We start from the raw sequence: 19,028 nt of genomic DNA, 5'->3' as shown, positions 1-19,028 counted from the left end.
TCACCCAATTTTCTAATTTTGATAAAAATCCATTTTCAATAAGTTTTTTTTAGCCATTTACAGTCACTGTAGATTTTCAATGTTGAAAAAACAGCTTACTGCTCATGTTCTACGACTTAAGCAGGAAACAATTAGTGAAAATGTTCCTTTACACTTTGCTGCAGTTTCATTCAAGAGATATTCACACTGACCAGGGCTCACAGCATAATAAATGGCCAAGAATGGACACCAATTGGGCTGCAACTTTACAGTTATTTTCATTAACGATTAATCTGTCGATTATTTTCTCGATTAATGTATAACGTGTCATAACAAACAATGAAAGATTCGATCAGTGAAACAATGATATCATTTGACCCTTGATTATTGCCATTTTCCAAGGCTTTAAAAGGCAAATAACAGTGAATATATTGAAAGCATAGTATTAGTTTGAGCAAACTAATTCTATGCAAACATCCTAAATAAAGAAACTACTTTTAAAGCCAGACTTGTATTTTATTAGTAACCCCCTTGTGGCAATCCACACATAGTGCTCAATAATCCTACACAGTACTGCAGCAGTTCTCTATTTGTGTAAGAAAAGAGAAACTTAAGAGATAGAAAATCATTGTAATGCTTTATGTGCCTCAGGTTGAGTGCAGGTAAGTGATATTGATTCGTGGAACAGGATTGGAGAAAAAGTTAGTTTGAGGTGACTGAAAATAAGAGTAAAGACTGAAATAGCTAACGGTGAGCTGAAAGACACAGTGGGGCATTATCAAATCATCTTAAAGAGAGCTTCAACAAAACCAGCTGTAAATTCATCTCAACATGGGCATAATGGCAGCAGTTTGGCTCCTCTCTATTGATACTTTGCGGTGCATATTGTGGTTAAATAACAGGACTGTTCATCAGAGTATTTCTTCAGAAAACCAAAAACACAGCTGTTAAGTCCAATAATGGCTGTAATAGTAAAATCACAGTAGATTGTTGTTTATTTCAATCTCAGAGATCAAGTTTAATGTGTCTTTATTTACAAGCTGAAAACATTTCCTGCTCCCTTCTGAAGAATCAAACTGCCACACATTATTTAATAAATATTAAATATTTTTCCTTTACACTTACTTGATGGTAACAGCAAGCAGACAGTATGAGAAATACACAAGCCAAAATTGTGTGTGTGTGTTTGTGTGTGTGTTTGTGTGTGTGTGGATTTGACATGCATGTGAACCAATTTAATTATTGCCAGCAAATTAAGCCACTCATTTGTGACTTTGTGCACACCTGACACATTTCACATTTACACGTTAGTGGTTACACATTTAAGGGGTGTTTCGACAAGATACAGAACATCCAGTTCAGTAGCTGAAATGGTCTAACACCTTCACACATAATTTGTTCCATTTAGAAAACAACTCGCTGCAATTAGAAATGAGGAAATAGATGAGAAACAACTTCATATTGGGCTCACCCACTCTGTCTCACACACACACACACACACACACACACACACACACACACACACACACACACGTTTGCACAGCTATCCCTGTTAGAACATTACATTGACTTCCATTCATTGTGGACAGCCTAACCCAAACCCTAACCCCTAACCCCTAACTCTAGCCTTTTTTTGCCTCATTAGGACCGGGCTTTGGTCCCCATGAGGACTACTGGTCCAGACAAGGTCAGTGTTTATACCAGAAAAGGTCCCAATGAGGTAACAAAAATGCGCACGCACACACACACACACACACACACACACAAATGAACAAAGCAATACACACATAAACACTAACCTGATTGGTTGAAGCAAAGTCAAGGCCTGCTTCTGGCATACCCAGGAACATGGTGTCCCCTTCCAACTGGAGAGAACAAAAAAGCAAGAGCAACTATGTCAACAAACTCTAATCAAACACAGCAAACACAGAACATCAAGCAAGGAGACAATAAGTGGAGATGGAGGTGAAAGATTACTGGGCAGCAGCCAGTATGAATGATTTGTCCTCTATCAACTTGCCATCTCCTCCAGACGTTAAAAATCCAGCTAGTTGGCTGAGTGAGAAGTGGTAAAATGTCTGGGCCATGTTTCCCACAATCTGTCTTAACTGCTTTAAATGTTAGCACATTTTAAGTAACACTTAAATTGCCTTCACATTCGTGCATAAATCACAGGCTGAGATCACTTTATTTAACTTTTATTTAACCAGGAAGTATCTCTTTTACTGGTGAGACCTGGACGAGTTAACTGTAAAAGTTACTGTCTGTCAAATGATTGAAACCACAACCACAAATGATTAATCTAATACTCCCCCCAAAAGTTTCATGAAGAGCTAACATCTGACACCACAGAGAGAATCCACTCAGAATAAAATCACCCAGGGTCTCCACAATAAATGATTGTTAATTTCACATCGGCCTGGTGTTTTATATTGGTAACTCTGAGTCTCTTTACTCAGTCTCTTTACTCTCCTATTCTCTTTTCTCTAGAGCAGCTGTTCTCAAACCTTTTCATGCCAAGGACCCCTAAACTGACATAAACTAGATTTTTACAAGATTTACAAGATTTTTACTTTTATATGTTTTATTACAGAAAGCGTATGAAACCCATGACCAAACTAGTCATACATTCTTTCATTGTGTAACTTATGGATGGAATTATAGTGAAAATAAATGATTCCCCTTTTTGCTGGGGACCCCATAAAGGACCCCTGTGGGTCCCTGGACCCTACTTTGAGAACTAGTGCTCTAGAAGGTGCCTGTAGACGTCAGCATTTAAAGTAAAGCTACAGTTTGAGATTGCGAGTTCAGTGGTGCCGAGCCTGTGAGGACTTGTTGAGAAGCTATAGGTGCCCTCAGCATATACAGTATATTATATAACACTAACCTTTATTTAAACAGAGAGGGCCATTGAGAGCAAGCTCTCTTTTACAAGGACGCTCTGATTACATACAAAAGCTCACAAAAGTTACAGTATACATTAACAACAAATCATATATCAGAACAATAGACATATTAATAAAAGTACATATAAAAACAATACAAAATTACAGTATCAACAGATTATACAACAAACAAACATAAGGGACAACATCAGTTCAAAAACATGTGTATTCACACTGCTCTATGTCAGTCAAAAGGGATTTAAATTGATTAAAAGGGATTAGCTTGTCTAATTTTACAAGCTCCTGCAGATTGTTCCACTTGTTTGGAGCATAGTATTTAAAAATCAGCTTCCCGATCTCAGTACTAACATGATGATTTTTGAGGACTAAATAGTCTTGGGACCTAGTGCACTGTGACAATGATCTATAGTTATCTATATAGCATATACAGCATACATACAAGACAAGGAATGACTGATTTCTTTTGTTGTGACTGCACAAACCATCCAGGAGGTATTTATATATGTGTTATAGTACAGTACATACTGTGTCAGTATTGCATTTGTATGCAGCATTAAACTGTGATACAGCTCGTTTTTCTGCCTTTTACTTCCTTATTTCCCTCCCTTAGCTCGTCTACACTTCCTGCTACTGTGGGGCGCTTTCTCTCTTCCTTCCTCCATTAGCTTGTGTTTATCCTACACAACAGAACAAAGGTTTTTATGTCACTGTCTGTTATACTGTATGTGACCACTGGACAGCTGCTTATATCACCATATCACATATTCACTGTATGTGACTACTGCTGCTGCTGATATGATGAAGCTTCTTTTCTTTTCTCTGTTTATATTATAAACAGTCAATTTAGTCAATCATTATCTTTTTGATTTTTTTTGGGGGGGGGGGGGGGGGTTTCTTCTTCCAAATGAAGACTCCACTTGAAGGCAATGTATTGCTGGGTTTCCCTTCCCCCGAAAATATACTGAACCACATTACTGTGGCTGGTCAGTCTGTATATTTTCACATTAAATTTTCCAGCCACATTACTTCTGCATATTACTCTCTGTCATCAATGTCTGCTTTCGACAGAATGACAAAGCATGTAAGCAGAAAGTAAAGGAGACATGGCTTTTTTTTAAGTAAAAATGCAGACGCATGGTTCAATGTTCTACATCCTAAATATGAGGTGTAGTGCTTTGATACACACTGCAGTTCAGATAAAGTGAACACAGATCACATGTTCATTCAGACCCATATTTACTGAAAACATCTTTCATGGCAGAGGTCTTTCACCATAAAAACTGTCATATTAAGGATTGCAAAATATTTACATTTGATTTCTCAAATTATTTAGTTAATCATCAATCAAGCATTACTGAAATTACAGGTATTGAATACTGCCACCGGCATCAACAGCTTCAAATCAAAAACAAAAGTATCAGCTTCAATACTCAGTACTAGTCAAACTTTACCAAACAAAGACTAATCCATAAACCCTGCTCTACCATGTTCAAATCATTCATGATATCCTGGATACATAATTATTGTCTTGGTTGTCAAACAGACACGTAGAAAAACGTTTGAACAGGTGGGCAGAAGTAAAGCACAGGCTCATGTACACATGCACACACAGCCCTTCACTCTCACACACACACACACACACACACACACAGGTGTAACTGCCCTATCCATTCGCCAGCTGTTGGGTATTATGCAAATGAGGTGTAGGTTTACAGAGTCAACAGAAAGCCAAAACAGTGTTGTGATGGGCACACACACACACACACACACACACACACACACACACACACACACACACACATCAGACCATGGTCACTTTTGGAGACATTACATAGACTTACATTCATTTTCTGGAGCCCTACCCTAACCCTAACCATAGCCACTACTTGCCTAACTCTTAACCACTGACCCAAAAATCTTTGTCCCCAATTGGAAAAGCCGTCCCCAATTAAATGCTCTTTAGTCTGAAATTTGTCCCCGAAAGTAGCCTATGACAGACACACACTCACACACACACACACACACACACACACACACACTGTCTGTTGGCTCTCTGGAATTAACAGTGAATTTTTAATGCTTTACAGGTATCCAAAAATAACAACAACGACAGGAATGGGGAGGAGATGGATGAAATGGATCTGTCTGTCTCGACTGTCAGTCTGATCTTCATTCTTCCTCTCTGAGAGAAAATGCTGTTTTTCAGACAAAACAGAGGAGAGGAAGAGAAGAGCAGACATACTGACCTCACGGTCAAATTAGCTTTCTCCATTTACCTTTGACAAGGCCTGATATTCCACATGCATCACACAGACACAGTCATGCATGAAAAAACACAATCTGACACATAAAGACACACAATGAGCTTATATAGCATAAAATCCAATGATATAGGCTACAGCCAACTAACAGAGGGTTTATTCATAACAATACAATAAATGCTAATAATAATAATAGAGCTGAAATGATGAAACTGCAAATATTTTGAGAATCAATTAATCATTCCAACCATTTTTCAAGCAACATTTGTTGGTGTACACCCCAAAAAACCTGTTTATAATGTTGCCCTGCATTACCATTGTACACCTTATTACAACTCATCCTGAACAAAAGCTGCTACCACGTCTTCATGATTCCTGACACCGTCTGATCATCAGCCGATAGAGACACATTGTGGCTACTGTATGTGACGTCCTTACACCACCACAACAAAGTAGAGCACAGCCAGTTCATTAAACAGAGACAAATGCTGATCTGATGACATTTACTAGAATGTAAGAACAAGAAAAACAGCAAATCTGGAACCATCTAATGTTCGGCATTGGCTTCAACAGCCACTTGAACAATTAATCAATTATGATAGTTGCAGATTAACTTTCTCTCAATTGAATAATTGATTAATCGACTGATCGTTGCAGCTCTACACCTGCCCCTACCTTTAAACCATCTTACCCAGTCTTACTCTGATAGCTGATGTTGAGGCTTGATGCCAGTGATTTTACACAAAGACCCCACACTAGGAAGTAGTAACACTTAAGTACTTTAGTAGCAAATATACTGACAAATGTCACCCTAAACCGAACCAGGCAAAATACAAACTAGTCATTTGTAGATGTTTAGCTAAGCGGCTAATGCATTCCTGCTATTAAAAGCACAAATACAGCTCTCAAGCTACAGAGAGTACTATCAAAAGAGAGGAGCTGAGAAGGAAAAAAAAAAGCCAGCGAGGGAAAAAAAATTGTGTTGATTTCTTTTCAGCAGACGCTCAGAGTGAGAGGCAGAGTGGAGCCTATTACGCTCTTCGTCAGCTATGGGAGGGACAGTCAGACGCAGACAGAGAGTCTATGGAGCTCAGCGGCTGTCTGTGACTTTAGCTTAGTTTAGCCCTGGTCGCTCAACACGTGACAGTTGTGTTTCCGTGCTCATACGGTACATTAGTGAAATAACAGTGGGTGGAAGAGAGATTAGCTCACTAATTAATCATTTCTGTCTTTCTACTTACTGTCACTGAAGTATAAATGCAGGGAATGTGTGACAGGTGCGTCAGGACATACATGTCAAGAGTGCCGTGCAACCTAGCAAGAATTAAGATAAAGTGGTGCTTCACCGGATGCTGACAATGACGCAGGCTATGTTACAAGCACTGGTTTACTCATTAATAATAACTATAACAAATCTGACAATCTATTAATCATTGAAGTCATTTTTAAAGAAAAAAGTCAGAAATCCACTGGTTCCAACTTCTTAAAATGTTGATATTTGCTGGTTTTCTTCTCTGATAGTAAACTGAATGTATTTGGACTGTTGGTTGGAGACAAAACAAGCAAAACAAGCAATTTAATTAATTCAATTTGGGTTTCAGGAAATTGTGATGGACTTTTTTTAAACTATTTTCTGGCAGTTTATACATCAAATCCAAATGATTAACTGCTTGATGAAGAAAATAATTGTTACTTGCAGCCTTAATCAGAAACAAATAATCATAAATGACAGTACCGTCAGATAGTCATTGACTTTTCTGTGAAAAGTGAGGACTCTAGTGCATGTTTCATTAGTTTGGTCCATTTATTTAAATTTTAATAGGATGATTGCTCCAGCAAACATCTAGTAATGAAGCACAACACTGTGAAAAAATTATTTTCCATCATAGAGATATAAGATCATTGAAGCCACAGCCGGGGTAGGCAGGACTGGTGACGTTTAAATTTATTTTCCATTTAAAGGATAAATCACGGTTCAATAGGTCACAGCTGAGGAGGCACCTTTGCCTCACTGTGAGCAAGGAAAAACCCCGTCATCATCATGCTGCTGTCGTTATGGGAAAGGGTGTTATTTTGGGGTTTTTTTGTCTTTCACTTTAAATGTACCGATAAAAATTTAATAACGTGGAAAATACATACTTTTATATTTAATTATGTTTTCAGGTATGACTGTTATATAAAATCATGATTCAGGATATTGCCGCTTCTCAAAATGAGTAGTTTTTAAGTGTGTGTGTGTGCGTGTAGCTCAAACCTTACAATGAGAGAACTAAAAAGGATGGCAAGGTTTGTAGTCAAACCAAATTACCCTCTTTCTCCCCCCCCCCACCCCTCCCCTCATGCCTCTGTCTCTCACTCTCTCATTTCTGCTTCTCCTTCTCTTCCTTATTTGTGTGTGTGTGTGGGTGTGTGCGTGCGTGCGTGCGTATATGTGTGTGTTTGTGTGGGTAAAGCAAAGGTTTGAATAACAAGCAGCCAGCTAAGTGGGTCAGGGTCGGAGGAAGGGGGGAGAAAGGGGGAAGAGAGACTATTAGGATGACAGACAAGGACAAAGGAAAAGAGGGAAATACAGTGTATCAAGGAAAAGGGGTCCAGAGTGAGGAAGAGAAAGAAGGAGAGGTTTGGAGAAATGAAACGTATACAGTGGATAAGAGGATGGAGAACAGGGTAAAGGGGGAGTCAATGTGAAAGGGAGTGATACAGAGTGAGGAAGGAGGTAAAAACACAGAGATGTAAAGTGGAGGAACATGCTTTCACTCCGTTTTCTTCAGGCCTGAATTTCAGCTGATATCCTGTTCAACTAAATTGGAAGTATTCATATCGAAACATTTTATGACAAAAGGCAATGTGATTCAATTTGAAACTCTTTTTTATTATGTGAAAAAAACCTGCCAGTGAAGCGTGATTTAAAGAAATTAGATTTAAAAGCATTAAATGTTCAATCTGATTAAACTTGAACTTATTCAGAATACAGCGTACTTACAGCTTACAGTTAAAAAAAAACAAATAAATGTACTGTAATAAAAGTTCTGTAGTCAACAAGCCTGCCAGCATAATGTTTGCGGTGTTGGGTCTGACTTCCTCTTCAGATAAAACCGATGTCAGAGATGGACAGACACTCTGTTATACAGCCTGAGAGCATTTTTAACACTCAAGAGTTTATTTGGCTGGACTTCAGTTCACTCTGAATTGCAGCAGGAGATGTAAATCAACTTTGTACAATGAGAGAGAGATGGACAAAACAGAGAAAGACTTCACACAGCTGTGATAGGTCAGCTTGGCGATTGTTTACCCGTCTTATCACTATCGCCATGACAACAATATAAACTGAGTTTTACTGACTAAACTGTATTCACCCTGACTGTAAATCTAGATAGCGTGTGTAGGCGTAGGATATCACTTTTGTGTTTATTTCTTACTTTGTGTGCAGAGGGAAATTTTACATTTCTTGAAACAGCTGTTCAGCATAAGTATGTGTGTGTGTGATAAATGTTTCCCCATTATGCTTCCAGTAAAGAAAGACAGGATCTTCATTCAAATTTTTGTCTACTATGACTGATCAAATCATAAAATCTGAATGAATCTTTAGACTTTCTGACATATTTCCTGTGATGAGGAGGAAAAACTGTATTTTGATGACTTTATGCTTATTCTACATTCAAATTCCTGTGAAATTGTTTTTACACCAGTACCACACTGATGTCTTCTAATTTTACTGTTACTAAAAATCTGTTATTTCTGTAGCAGCCCTAAACATGTGTGCTAATTTAACAACAAAAGTCCAAGAAATCAACACGATCAAATGAAGTGTCATTAGTGGCTCAGAGGACTGAAGCTTCTGCATTCATTTACAAATTTGTTATTGTTGGATATATTTCCTGCCCATCTAGCTTAACTAGAAAAAAAAATCTCAAAGTTAGTTTAGACTGTACAGCTTAACTCACTCCTCTCACACAATTACTCATAACATACAGTACTGTTGATGAAGTGATAATCATCAAAGTGATGACTGTTGCCTCATGCAAGAACCACTCATGCAAACAGATTCATTGTACGAGTGATTTAAGAAAACGTAAAGCACGACCGAAAATGGCAAATATTCTGAACCTATCGTCGTGCACATAGAGTCTGCTGTTCTTCACAAAGGGAAAACACTCGTTTGACTTGAGAATTATATCTTATGAATGAATCTGTCGAAATATGATACTGAAATCATCAAAAATGAAAAACAAATGACTAAAACTAATTTAAATTTAACAAAGTGTGTTTATTTTATTTTATTTCTTCTTTTGTTGCCATATTTTGGCATGAAGACTTACAGTTCAAATTCTCTCACTATAACTGTAGCATCTGGGTCTTTGTCAAGGATCATCCTCCATTATAACACCTGACAGATCGCTTGTTGTATAACATTCTCTCATTCATCTCCATGAACGTCACATCCTCCTCACGGCTTTGCTGACAAAGATGTTTTTTAGTTTTTAACTTAACATCAAACTATTCCCTCTCTGTTTCTGTCACAGTGCAGCTCTGATAGCACATGGTTAGTGTTTTACGACATTGCACCATTATCAATTTATTATCAATCATTTTCTCAATAAATCATTTTGTGATAAAATAGTGAAAACTATGTTGTTTTTATGATATAATATAATTTCTTAGAGCTCATGATTCCATCTTCTTGTTGTTGTTGTAGAGGTTGAAATAAGAATGTGAAGATGTTCTTGCATGAGGCCCGCTGTCTTTCTTAACAGGATATGAGAGCAGTTACCGTTTGTGCTGAACAGAAGAGGAAGAAAAATCACAGATAAGCAGAAAACTTTCTTTGAAGTCAAAGATAGTTATGGTGCCAGAAGGAGACCGGGTCAAAACAGACACGAGTTTACACATTTCAAATGTGACAAATTTATTTCAATCTACTCGCAGCAATTAGCACGACACTACAACAGTTTTGATTGTATGATCTTGAACAAAAGGCGAGTGCTTAAGAAAAATGGACTGCAACAACTCCTGAACAGGAACTGATCCAATCTCTTCCACCACAAGTTAATTGATCCAAGTCATTGTCACTAATACAGTACACACACACACACACACACACACACACACACACACACACACACACAGAACAATGCGGCAATGATTGCAGTATGTGATTTGATTGCAATATGTTTGTTTTGGAAATGAAATTCTGATAATTAGTCTCTTCTGGCAACGCTCTATCTCCGCCCATCTGTTCCATTTGGCATCCCTCCACCAACCAGGAGTCCCTCATCGCTCCATCCCCGTGATTCAACCAACTGAAACGCTTTCAGCCACACCGGTACACAAGCAACAGTGCCGAGAGTCGCCCAATCATCAGCGAGTGTCAGGGGAGGGGGGAGGAGGGGGGGGGGGGGTTCCTGGCGAGATGTTCTGTAGCGGGAATGACAGCCAATGTGGACAGGCGGACAGACAGATTGACTGCTTGTGTTCTGATAGATAATTAGATGAGATGCCGACACTTTGGCCGGAGACAATGAGAGAACATGTTACAGAAAAAGACTGCGGGGGAGGGGCCACAGAATAAGATAAGATCACCGCAGCTGTACATCTTTTTAAATAGCTGAGACTGTGTGTATTCTTGTGTTGGTGTCACTGCATCTGATTCTGTCTACTGTGTGTCTTTATAACAAAGGACAATTATTTTTTGGCTTCTTACCGCTAGATGCATGACATTCCATTTTAAATTTACTGACAAAACTTTTCTTATTATTTTTTTGTAATCCCGAGAGACAAAAAAATGGTCATATTGCCGTGGGAGTTTAGTGCAGAGTGTGTTAGTTTTCATAGTAGAGTGGATTATCTTGTTTATTTAATGGCTACTTGCCAACACTCACAATACACAGTGAGTTCATACAGCCAGCTCATGTGGAGCAATTTATTATTACATGAACAAAGAATATGTGCTCCACAGGTACACACCATAGACACTGTATAAAGATGGATGACATGACAGCTCATCAAAAGTGAAGCCAAACTATCTCGATCGCCCCCTGGTGGCTGGCTGCAGCATAGGTCATAAATCCCGCCCCCTCCATGTTAGCGGATGGGACGTGAGCCAAACTAAAAAAATCAAAGAACACATCAAAAAAAAATTTTCCCAAAGATGGTTTATGTCATTTTAGGTAGTACTAATCATGCTGATGTTTGTTCAAGTCTTCATTTTTCTGATAAGTTTGTTTTAATTATTTATTTGATAATATTAAAAGGGGGTATGACATCATGATTGACAGCTGTGATTGACCGCTGCCCTAAAACGGCGTCAGATGCAGCAGACGAGCTGGGTGACCGCAGCAGTGTCTGATGTCTGATGTATGTTTTAATATGTGATTCACTACCGGTTGTAGCTGCTAGTTACTGTCTGGTTTTGGCCGGTTTACCTCTATCACAGCTCCTGGGTTCACTCGTCAAGTTGAGGGGGCGTGTCCTACGGGCCGTCATCCTGCCGCCTGACTCAACTATGCAGACTCTGGTTGAAAATGCCGTCACACAAGCAAGATGGCAGCTGCTGAAAATGCAGTATTTTGGCTCTTGCCCTTTTGGCTTCAGTATTTTTGCATAGCGGTAGGACGGGGGGACCTGTCATCCATCTTTATATATAGTCTATGATATACACTACGCCCAACACTGAAGGATAGGTGTGATCATAATCTGTAATGTAAACTGTCCTCCAAGGTGACTTAGAATCAGAGCCTATAGGTGGATGTTGGGGTGGAGGCGGGGCTTGTGAAATGCTATATGAGCAGCAGCAGCAGCTTGTTTGTGGAGCAGTGTAGCAGAGTAAAGGAATGACAGAGCATTGACAAGTTAAACAGGCTGCATTTTTGCAAAGGGTGCATTGGACATTGAGTAGAGCTGTGTGAGTAGAGCAGCACATCTCAAGTTGTCTGCCTGAACTATATGTTGTGTGAAAGGGATCAGTCACATAAGAATTATCATCCAACTCCTCAGTTCCCTTCAGCTCTGCAGAGCATTTTTAGTGTATTTCAGCACGTTTTGTTTCACAGCTCAAAATTGGAATAAGCATTAATTTACTACCTGCAGGTTAAGCCTTAAGGTTAATAGCAGCTAAACCTAGCATTCTTTCAGCTATGAGCGCTGACTTAAAATAGATGTCCCCATCCAAAGTTAACCGCGGGTCTATTCTGAGTGGGTCGTAAGCATGTGGGTCAACTTTACTTAAAACAGCGTTACTTTGGGGGGCCCTACTTGCCTTCAAGCTAAGACACATACCACAAAGCTGCAAAGTCTGCGGTTCGGTTCCAGGCGAGGACCTCTGTCGCATGTCATACCCCTCTCTCTACTCGTTTCCTGTCTTTCTGAACTTTCGGTTGTGACATAAAGGTTAGGTTAGCAGATTTTACTTTGATGCGTGAGTTTCTGGAAGCACCATTTCACGCTTCCTTGTGAGCGGTGGTGCTATAATATGCAACTTTACAGTAAGAGTAGTTTTACTGGGTGGTGTGTAGGGTGGTCTGTAACATTTGTGGCTGAGACCAGTTGAGAACCGCAGATTTAAAACAATGATAAGGGTGTTACACGTCATACCTGCTGTAGATAACACTATGATTGCATGATTTAAGAGCTCCGTGATTTCAGATCATCTGACTCACAGCATTATAGCCCCTTCTGCTCTTAATTACTTTACTCATTCTGCCCTTTATTTGATATTGCTCACTGTTTTGTCTTTCCTCTTTCACTCTTTCTTCTGTGCTTTATCAAATCTCATCCCTTCTCCTAACTACATAGATTTTCCTGCTGCTCTCTTTCATTCTATATTCTGGTTTTTTCTCAGCCCTACTTCTCTCCTCTCTCTTCCTCTCTATTTGCTTTAGAAATACCTCGCCCAGCTTTCACAATCATCATGTTTACATTAGGCCCTCTCTCTCTCTCTGTCCCTCTTGCACCCTTCCCTTCCTCTCTTGCTCTCTCTCTGATTCGTCCCATCTCTGTCCCGCTCTCTAGATCTTTCCCCTTCTTCCCACGATGCCGAAACTTTAATTTAATAGTATTGTATTTAAACTGTTCGACCACAAATGTGTGTTTCAATTATTTAACGTCTGCATGAAATTAATTGCCTCTGTTCACATTTGTAGAGACTCGTTACAAGCTCCATCATCCAATCAGAGCTCAGCGTGGCTCACTCACTTCTGTTCATCCATCCGTCCCTGCAGCCCTCCATGTGACTAATCAGTGCTCAAGCATCACCAACAGTGACACTGAGTTGGCTGCTGGCCACAGAGAGAGACAACTAGTCTGACACTTTTATTTCGATTTGCTCTGTTCACAACCAAAGTAAAAGAAAAAAGAAAAAAAGAAGATGAGATCCACAGAGGAAGCAAATCTGTCCTCCTGCACGTATTGTTATAGCAATAAAAATATGCACTGCCATCTGTCCTTCAGGGTGCAATCCAGCTGATGTCAAACAAGACACTATGTTTCTGAAGGTATTAAGACAAGGAATGCAGTTTTGAAAATGTAATAAATCTTGAAAGACCACTAAGTGAACTTGTGTTTTGAATAATCAACAGCCATTTGTATATACTGCTATTTTATTCAACAAAGCCTGATATAATGGCCACCATGTTTACCATCACATTTAGACTGAATGTAGGCTTTACTGGCTTCATTCATATCACGTCTTCTTCAGCTGGACTAATAGACTCTTGGCCATATCCCTTAATCAAATGTAACCTAAAGTATGTGATCAGCAGAGCATATTGTTGTACACAGCCTGGAAGTTTGCTCTACATGAGTCAGTCAGGAAGCTTCAGCTCAGACCCTCACAAAAAAAGAAGAGATTAAAAAAAACAACTTTGGGGCCAGCAAGAGCAACAAGGTTGATTATCAGTGTTGTCTTTTTAAGATGAAATGTTCTGAGTGATGCCAAAAGTTCCCTTTTTTTCTGTTAGACATGTAACAATTTGGTGTCTGTCTAAACTATCATTTATATACATATTTTGAAGGCTGAGAGAAAACTACTTTTGGATTGAAAATCCATTGCAAAACAATTAGGGTTCCTTTAAATTCAGTGTATATATTATGGTAATTATTATCAGACTTCTGGGGAGGAAGGAAGCTAAATTAACTATTTTCTGAACATCAATTTATTTGGGTTATATTATATTAAAGTAATAGCTTACCCACTGTGTCACTCACCCCAGAAATCCTCAAAAACCTATTCCAATTTGACAAAGAACAGATTTATATCTTCTGTACACACAACTACAGACAAAATGTTATAACAGCGCGTCTCCCTTTCATGAAGGTTCTTTCAGACACAGAACAATCGCTAGAAATCAAAAGTAAAGCACAAAGTATAATACCAATGCCAACAAAGAAGTACAGCCTATCTCAGTGTGTGTAAAGAAAGCATGAAGACTGATTTGCAGCTAAAAGAAGGTAACACTGCACTAGTTTTGAGGGTTGGACTACTGATTTCAGATTCAAACTCCACCACTGACAAACTAATGCATGTGGTAGTTATCATGGTTATTAATATGCATATTATTAAGTGTAATGTTGTCTTTTCAGAGATAATTGTACAGAGAATGTTGTCTATTCAATTAAAATGGAAAATCTAGACCAGCACTGGTGTTACAGCTTTACATTAACACATCTGTAGGACACGCCTTTCTCTCTCTCTGTTCTTCTTACACAGCCTCTCTCTGCTCTGTTCTTCTCTTTTTTCATTCCTCTCATTTTGTTTCTTCTCTGCTTCCTACTTTCCTCTCCTACTTCCTGTCTCTCTGCCTCTTTCCTCTGCTGTGCTTTTCCTGTCTCTCTCTCTCTCTCTCTCTCTCTCCCCCCTCTATGTTCTCTCTCTCTCTCTGTTCCCCCCACACAGTAATATGATCTCGTCTATCAGGCCGACACAGCCATGAATCAAAACACACACACACACAGAAATATAGTACAAACCTTAGTGGCCCCACCCCCACTACACTCTCTCTCTCTCTCTCTCCCTCTCTCTCTCTCTCTCATCTACAACATCCCTACCCCCAACAACCCTCTCTCTCTCTCTCTGTTCAGTCCCTACCCCCAACCACACAGCTCTCTCTCGCTCTCTCTCTCTCTCTCTCTCTCTCTCCCCCCCTCTCTCTCTCTCTCTCCCTCTCTCTCTCTCGGCATCCACAGCCTCTATCTTCTATCTCTCCCTCTTTCTGAAACAAACACTCACTGACAACAATACAGCGCATTGCTGTATGACTCTGTATGCGGAGCATTTCTACACATGATTTTACATTACCTAAATCTACCTAAAAGCAGCAGTTCAGCCTGCAGTGCAGTGAGTTCAGTCACTAAACATGTCAAATTTTAACGAGGGTTATACAGAACACAGTAAATAACTATAATCTAGCTAATAAAACATTAATGTGATACTCGGTTCATGCCCAATCAGCATGTCTTGAGGTCAGAGGTCACAGCCAGCTACAGAACAGTTGCTGTGTACCAATCAAAAAATGACTTACTAATTGTATTCAATATGTGCTATACAAATATCATATGTACCTTATTTTGTACTTAGTTTATAAGAAATCAACATACATGCACCATCAGACAGATGATGAATGACCAATTTAACACACAGACAGCAAAATGTTTTTACAAAGATGTATTTTTCTTTCTTGTGCTGTCTCTTGATGGTTTATTGTGGTTTTTGCAGCAATAAGTAGTCTATATTTCCTTTGTGCATTGCATTGTGGGACTGAGACTTTTAGACTTGTATTTACTCCACAAAGACCCCCTCGAAGTGTATGGACATATTAGTTACATATGTAAGAAACCTGTGTGGTTCAAGAGCACACTCAACAAACCCAATATGTGAACACACTACATAGTGAAACTGGCTTAAAATGAGTGTGTAGACTGGTAGAAGAGCAGACTTGCACATAGTGGGGGTACTTTGGCGGATGCTTGCGTGCAGCTTCTGGTAAAACAAAGTTTCTGTAACCAGAACACCACAATGTTGTAGCTGAGCTAGGATTCCAGCAAAGACAGAGTACAGGCAGTCACTGTATATTTGTACAAGCCTTAAAGACAACAGTGAAACACACCTACACTACTGCTCAGTTTGGATCTAAATACTAAAATGATGCTCATGATAAGTTTATTTCATGGATGTTACATGATGCTATTTTGGTTTCCCTCCCTGCTCTTGTATAATTGTGACACGGACTATTCTGACTATTTTCCTCTGTACGCTTTGGCAATACACATATATTCATTCATCATGGTAACAAAGCCAATTGAAGTTGAATTGAAAATAGAATTCACAGTGAGACAGAGGAGTCCACAGCAACTTGCCACAGTTTGGCAGGAGAAACTAGTAATATGGTTATCAAATTACAAGACAATACAATAGTGCACTTTAACATTGTTTTAAACTGAGAATATAGTATTTTATATTAATGTACATTACTTAATTGTTTTTTTATGTACCTTACATGCAGTAAAACACTGTAAAAAAAAAATTTTTTTCAATTTTCTGCCAAATGACAAAATGAACGTGTTCCATTTCACTATGTTAAGACTGATGAGAGGTTAATAATCTGTTGTTAACTCTACTAGCTGCACTCATCAGCTGCACCTAATTAAATAATTAAGCAATTCATCACTGTCAAATGAGCAGTGTGTCTGTGTGTGTGTTTCAGTTCCCAGACACCTTGATAGATAGAGGGATGTATAGACAGTCCAATATTGATTAAATATAATCTTATGCCCAGAGGATTCATCCTTAAGTGTCTTACAGCAAGATGCTGGATCCCTACCAGGTCTAGGTCCCTATTCTGACCCTGACCTTTGACCTTGCTCAGGAGGAAGAAAGACAACAGAGCTTCCAAGACACCAATTAAGTATCACAAAATAGAAATGATAGGCATTAGTGTGAATTCTGGTGAATATAAACTATTTGAAGCATGTATGTATGTATGTATGTATGTATGTATGTATGTATGTATGTATGTACCTCTCATTTTTACTTGCCATGTTTCACCTAAACTGTAACTCATCTGTTAATGACGTGGTGTAAGTTTAGTCTTAATTACCTTTCAGTTACCAGTGGTGAAGTTTTAACAAACTCGGAATAAAATTACTGTCTGTCTATCATCGAAAGACATGAGACACAGCGGAATGTAGTTACCTTCAGTGGATGCGTTAATTAACTGGAGCCTAATAAAGCAATTAATTACCACTTAATTGGCAGGGTAAGAAAGATGAATACACAGAGAGGGGAGACAGTTGAAAAGGAGGGGAACACAAAGGTGACTTTCATCTCCACACAATGGGAAACAGAAGAAGCCCATGAAGGTTCTTTCTTTCCTTCCTTACCTTGTTAGTCCCAAAGGCCGGGTCGGGGTAGGAGAGCTGCCCCAGCCTGGTGTGGTCTGACGCGGCCAGAGACTGAGGAGGAGGCGGGTAAACTGTTACATCCATGGCTGAAAATACATCCACTTCTCCCCGCTGCCCTGCTTCTCTGTTTTCTGTCTTGTATTTACTCTGTGGATGTCAGGCGCCACTGAGATAACCTCACTATCGTTTTTACAAAGTTGGAAGGTCTTTTTTTTGTGACCACACGGGGAAGCGTCCACGGTCAAATATAGCTTTTTTACGGAAACAAAATGCAGGTTTCAAGCAGAAAAGTCGACGAAATAAGCCTAAACGGAGCTAACAGAGTCACTGAAGTTTAGGTTGATGCTCTCCTCTAACTTACACACCGGCTTTCATGCTCCAGTAACTGCTGCTGTGAGGAGCAAACTTCCCGGTAGACGCACTTCTTTGATACCTGGCGATAAAAAACAAATGTTTAAAGGCAGTGCAGGGTTTTAAAAAAACGTCGTCTTCCCTCCTTTTAACGCTGTATGTTTCTTCTGCCGGTGTGCTGCTCGGGCAGGGGACGATGCACCCTGTCTGTCCCTGGTTGGGACTGTTTCAATCCGCCGCTGCTGCTGCTGCTGCTGCTGCCGCGCGTGTGCTCGGTGCTGCGGTGCCTCGCGGACCAGTCATACAAAGAGCTCCTTTATTAATGTCGCGAGAGTTAGCCACAACCAGCCCGGAAATTGTTTTTCTGACAAAATAAAAGCGCAGATTCTGTCAGGAGGAAAACAAGCGTTTTGAAAAGACAAAGCAGACACACCTCATTCACGCCATTCACGGAACCATTACATTAAACATAATCACAAACTGTAGCGGTGTGTTGTTTGAAACTGTTGCAGAACCCTCTTCAGGAAGTGATCTAATTTTGAGAGTAACCGACACGACATGATCAAATGTATTTTAGCTTGACAAGGAGGATCCGGTGAGGTGAATGGTTGAATGTGCTCCATCTAGAGGGGGCGAGAGTTTCAAAGGGTCCAGTCAGGTGTGTCTGTATCCTATTTGTGTGAATAAATGGGTGTTTCAATTATATACTTGTTTAAATGACTCTTTGTTGTTTCTATTTTAGACCATACATTGTGAAAACTATTGTAATGTTCCCAGCTTTCTGTCTTTAAGTTTGGTTGTTCATGTATTAATTCATTATTAGAAAATACCTACGGGATGTTTTGCATGTATATATGTCTGTTTGTTTGTTTGTTTATTTATGGTTTTGACCATTCTTTCTATGTTGTATGGGTGGCATTTTTGTTTTTCATCTCCTCAGTTGTGAAATGGATGCTGTGTGTATTAGACTATGAATCTACAGTCAACATTCAATGGTTACATTGACAGCAAAATTTAATTATTTTTGTTATTGTTGTTCATTGTGGATGTGACCACTGTCCATGGTGCTAATCCTGCTTAGCTCCAGCTCCCCAGACCTCCAGGGGCCCTAAAAACCAAGGTTTACTGCATGTCAGTT

At 39.4% G+C, this 19,028-nt stretch overlaps 1 protein-coding gene across 2 annotated transcripts in view; it reads right to left on the bottom strand.

Annotated features, from left to right (window-relative positions):
- Nucleotides 1-18,175, bottom strand: part of tox (thymocyte selection-associated high mobility group box) — a 47,271-nt gene extending 29,096 nt beyond the window's left edge. For both annotated transcript variants that reach the window (XM_044368875.1, XM_044368876.1), the window contains exons 1-2: nt 17,519-18,175; nt 1,779-1,844 (exon numbers count right to left, since the gene is read on the bottom strand). In XM_044368875.1, the coding sequence (XP_044224810.1) occupies nt 1,779-1,844; nt 17,519-17,623 (171 nt within the window). In that variant the 5' untranslated portion in view covers nt 17,624-18,175. The remainder of the gene's footprint in view (nt 1-1,778; nt 1,845-17,518) is intronic.
- Nucleotides 18,176-19,028: the final 853 nt, after the last annotated feature.

The sequence above is a fragment of the Thunnus albacares genome, chromosome 12, assembly GCF_914725855.1.
Source record: "Thunnus albacares chromosome 12, fThuAlb1.1, whole genome shotgun sequence".
Lineage (NCBI taxonomy): Eukaryota > Metazoa > Chordata > Actinopteri > Scombriformes > Scombridae > Thunnus > Thunnus albacares.
Note: the sequence above shows the minus strand (reverse complement) of the source record. Positions and strands in the feature narration are given on the sequence as shown.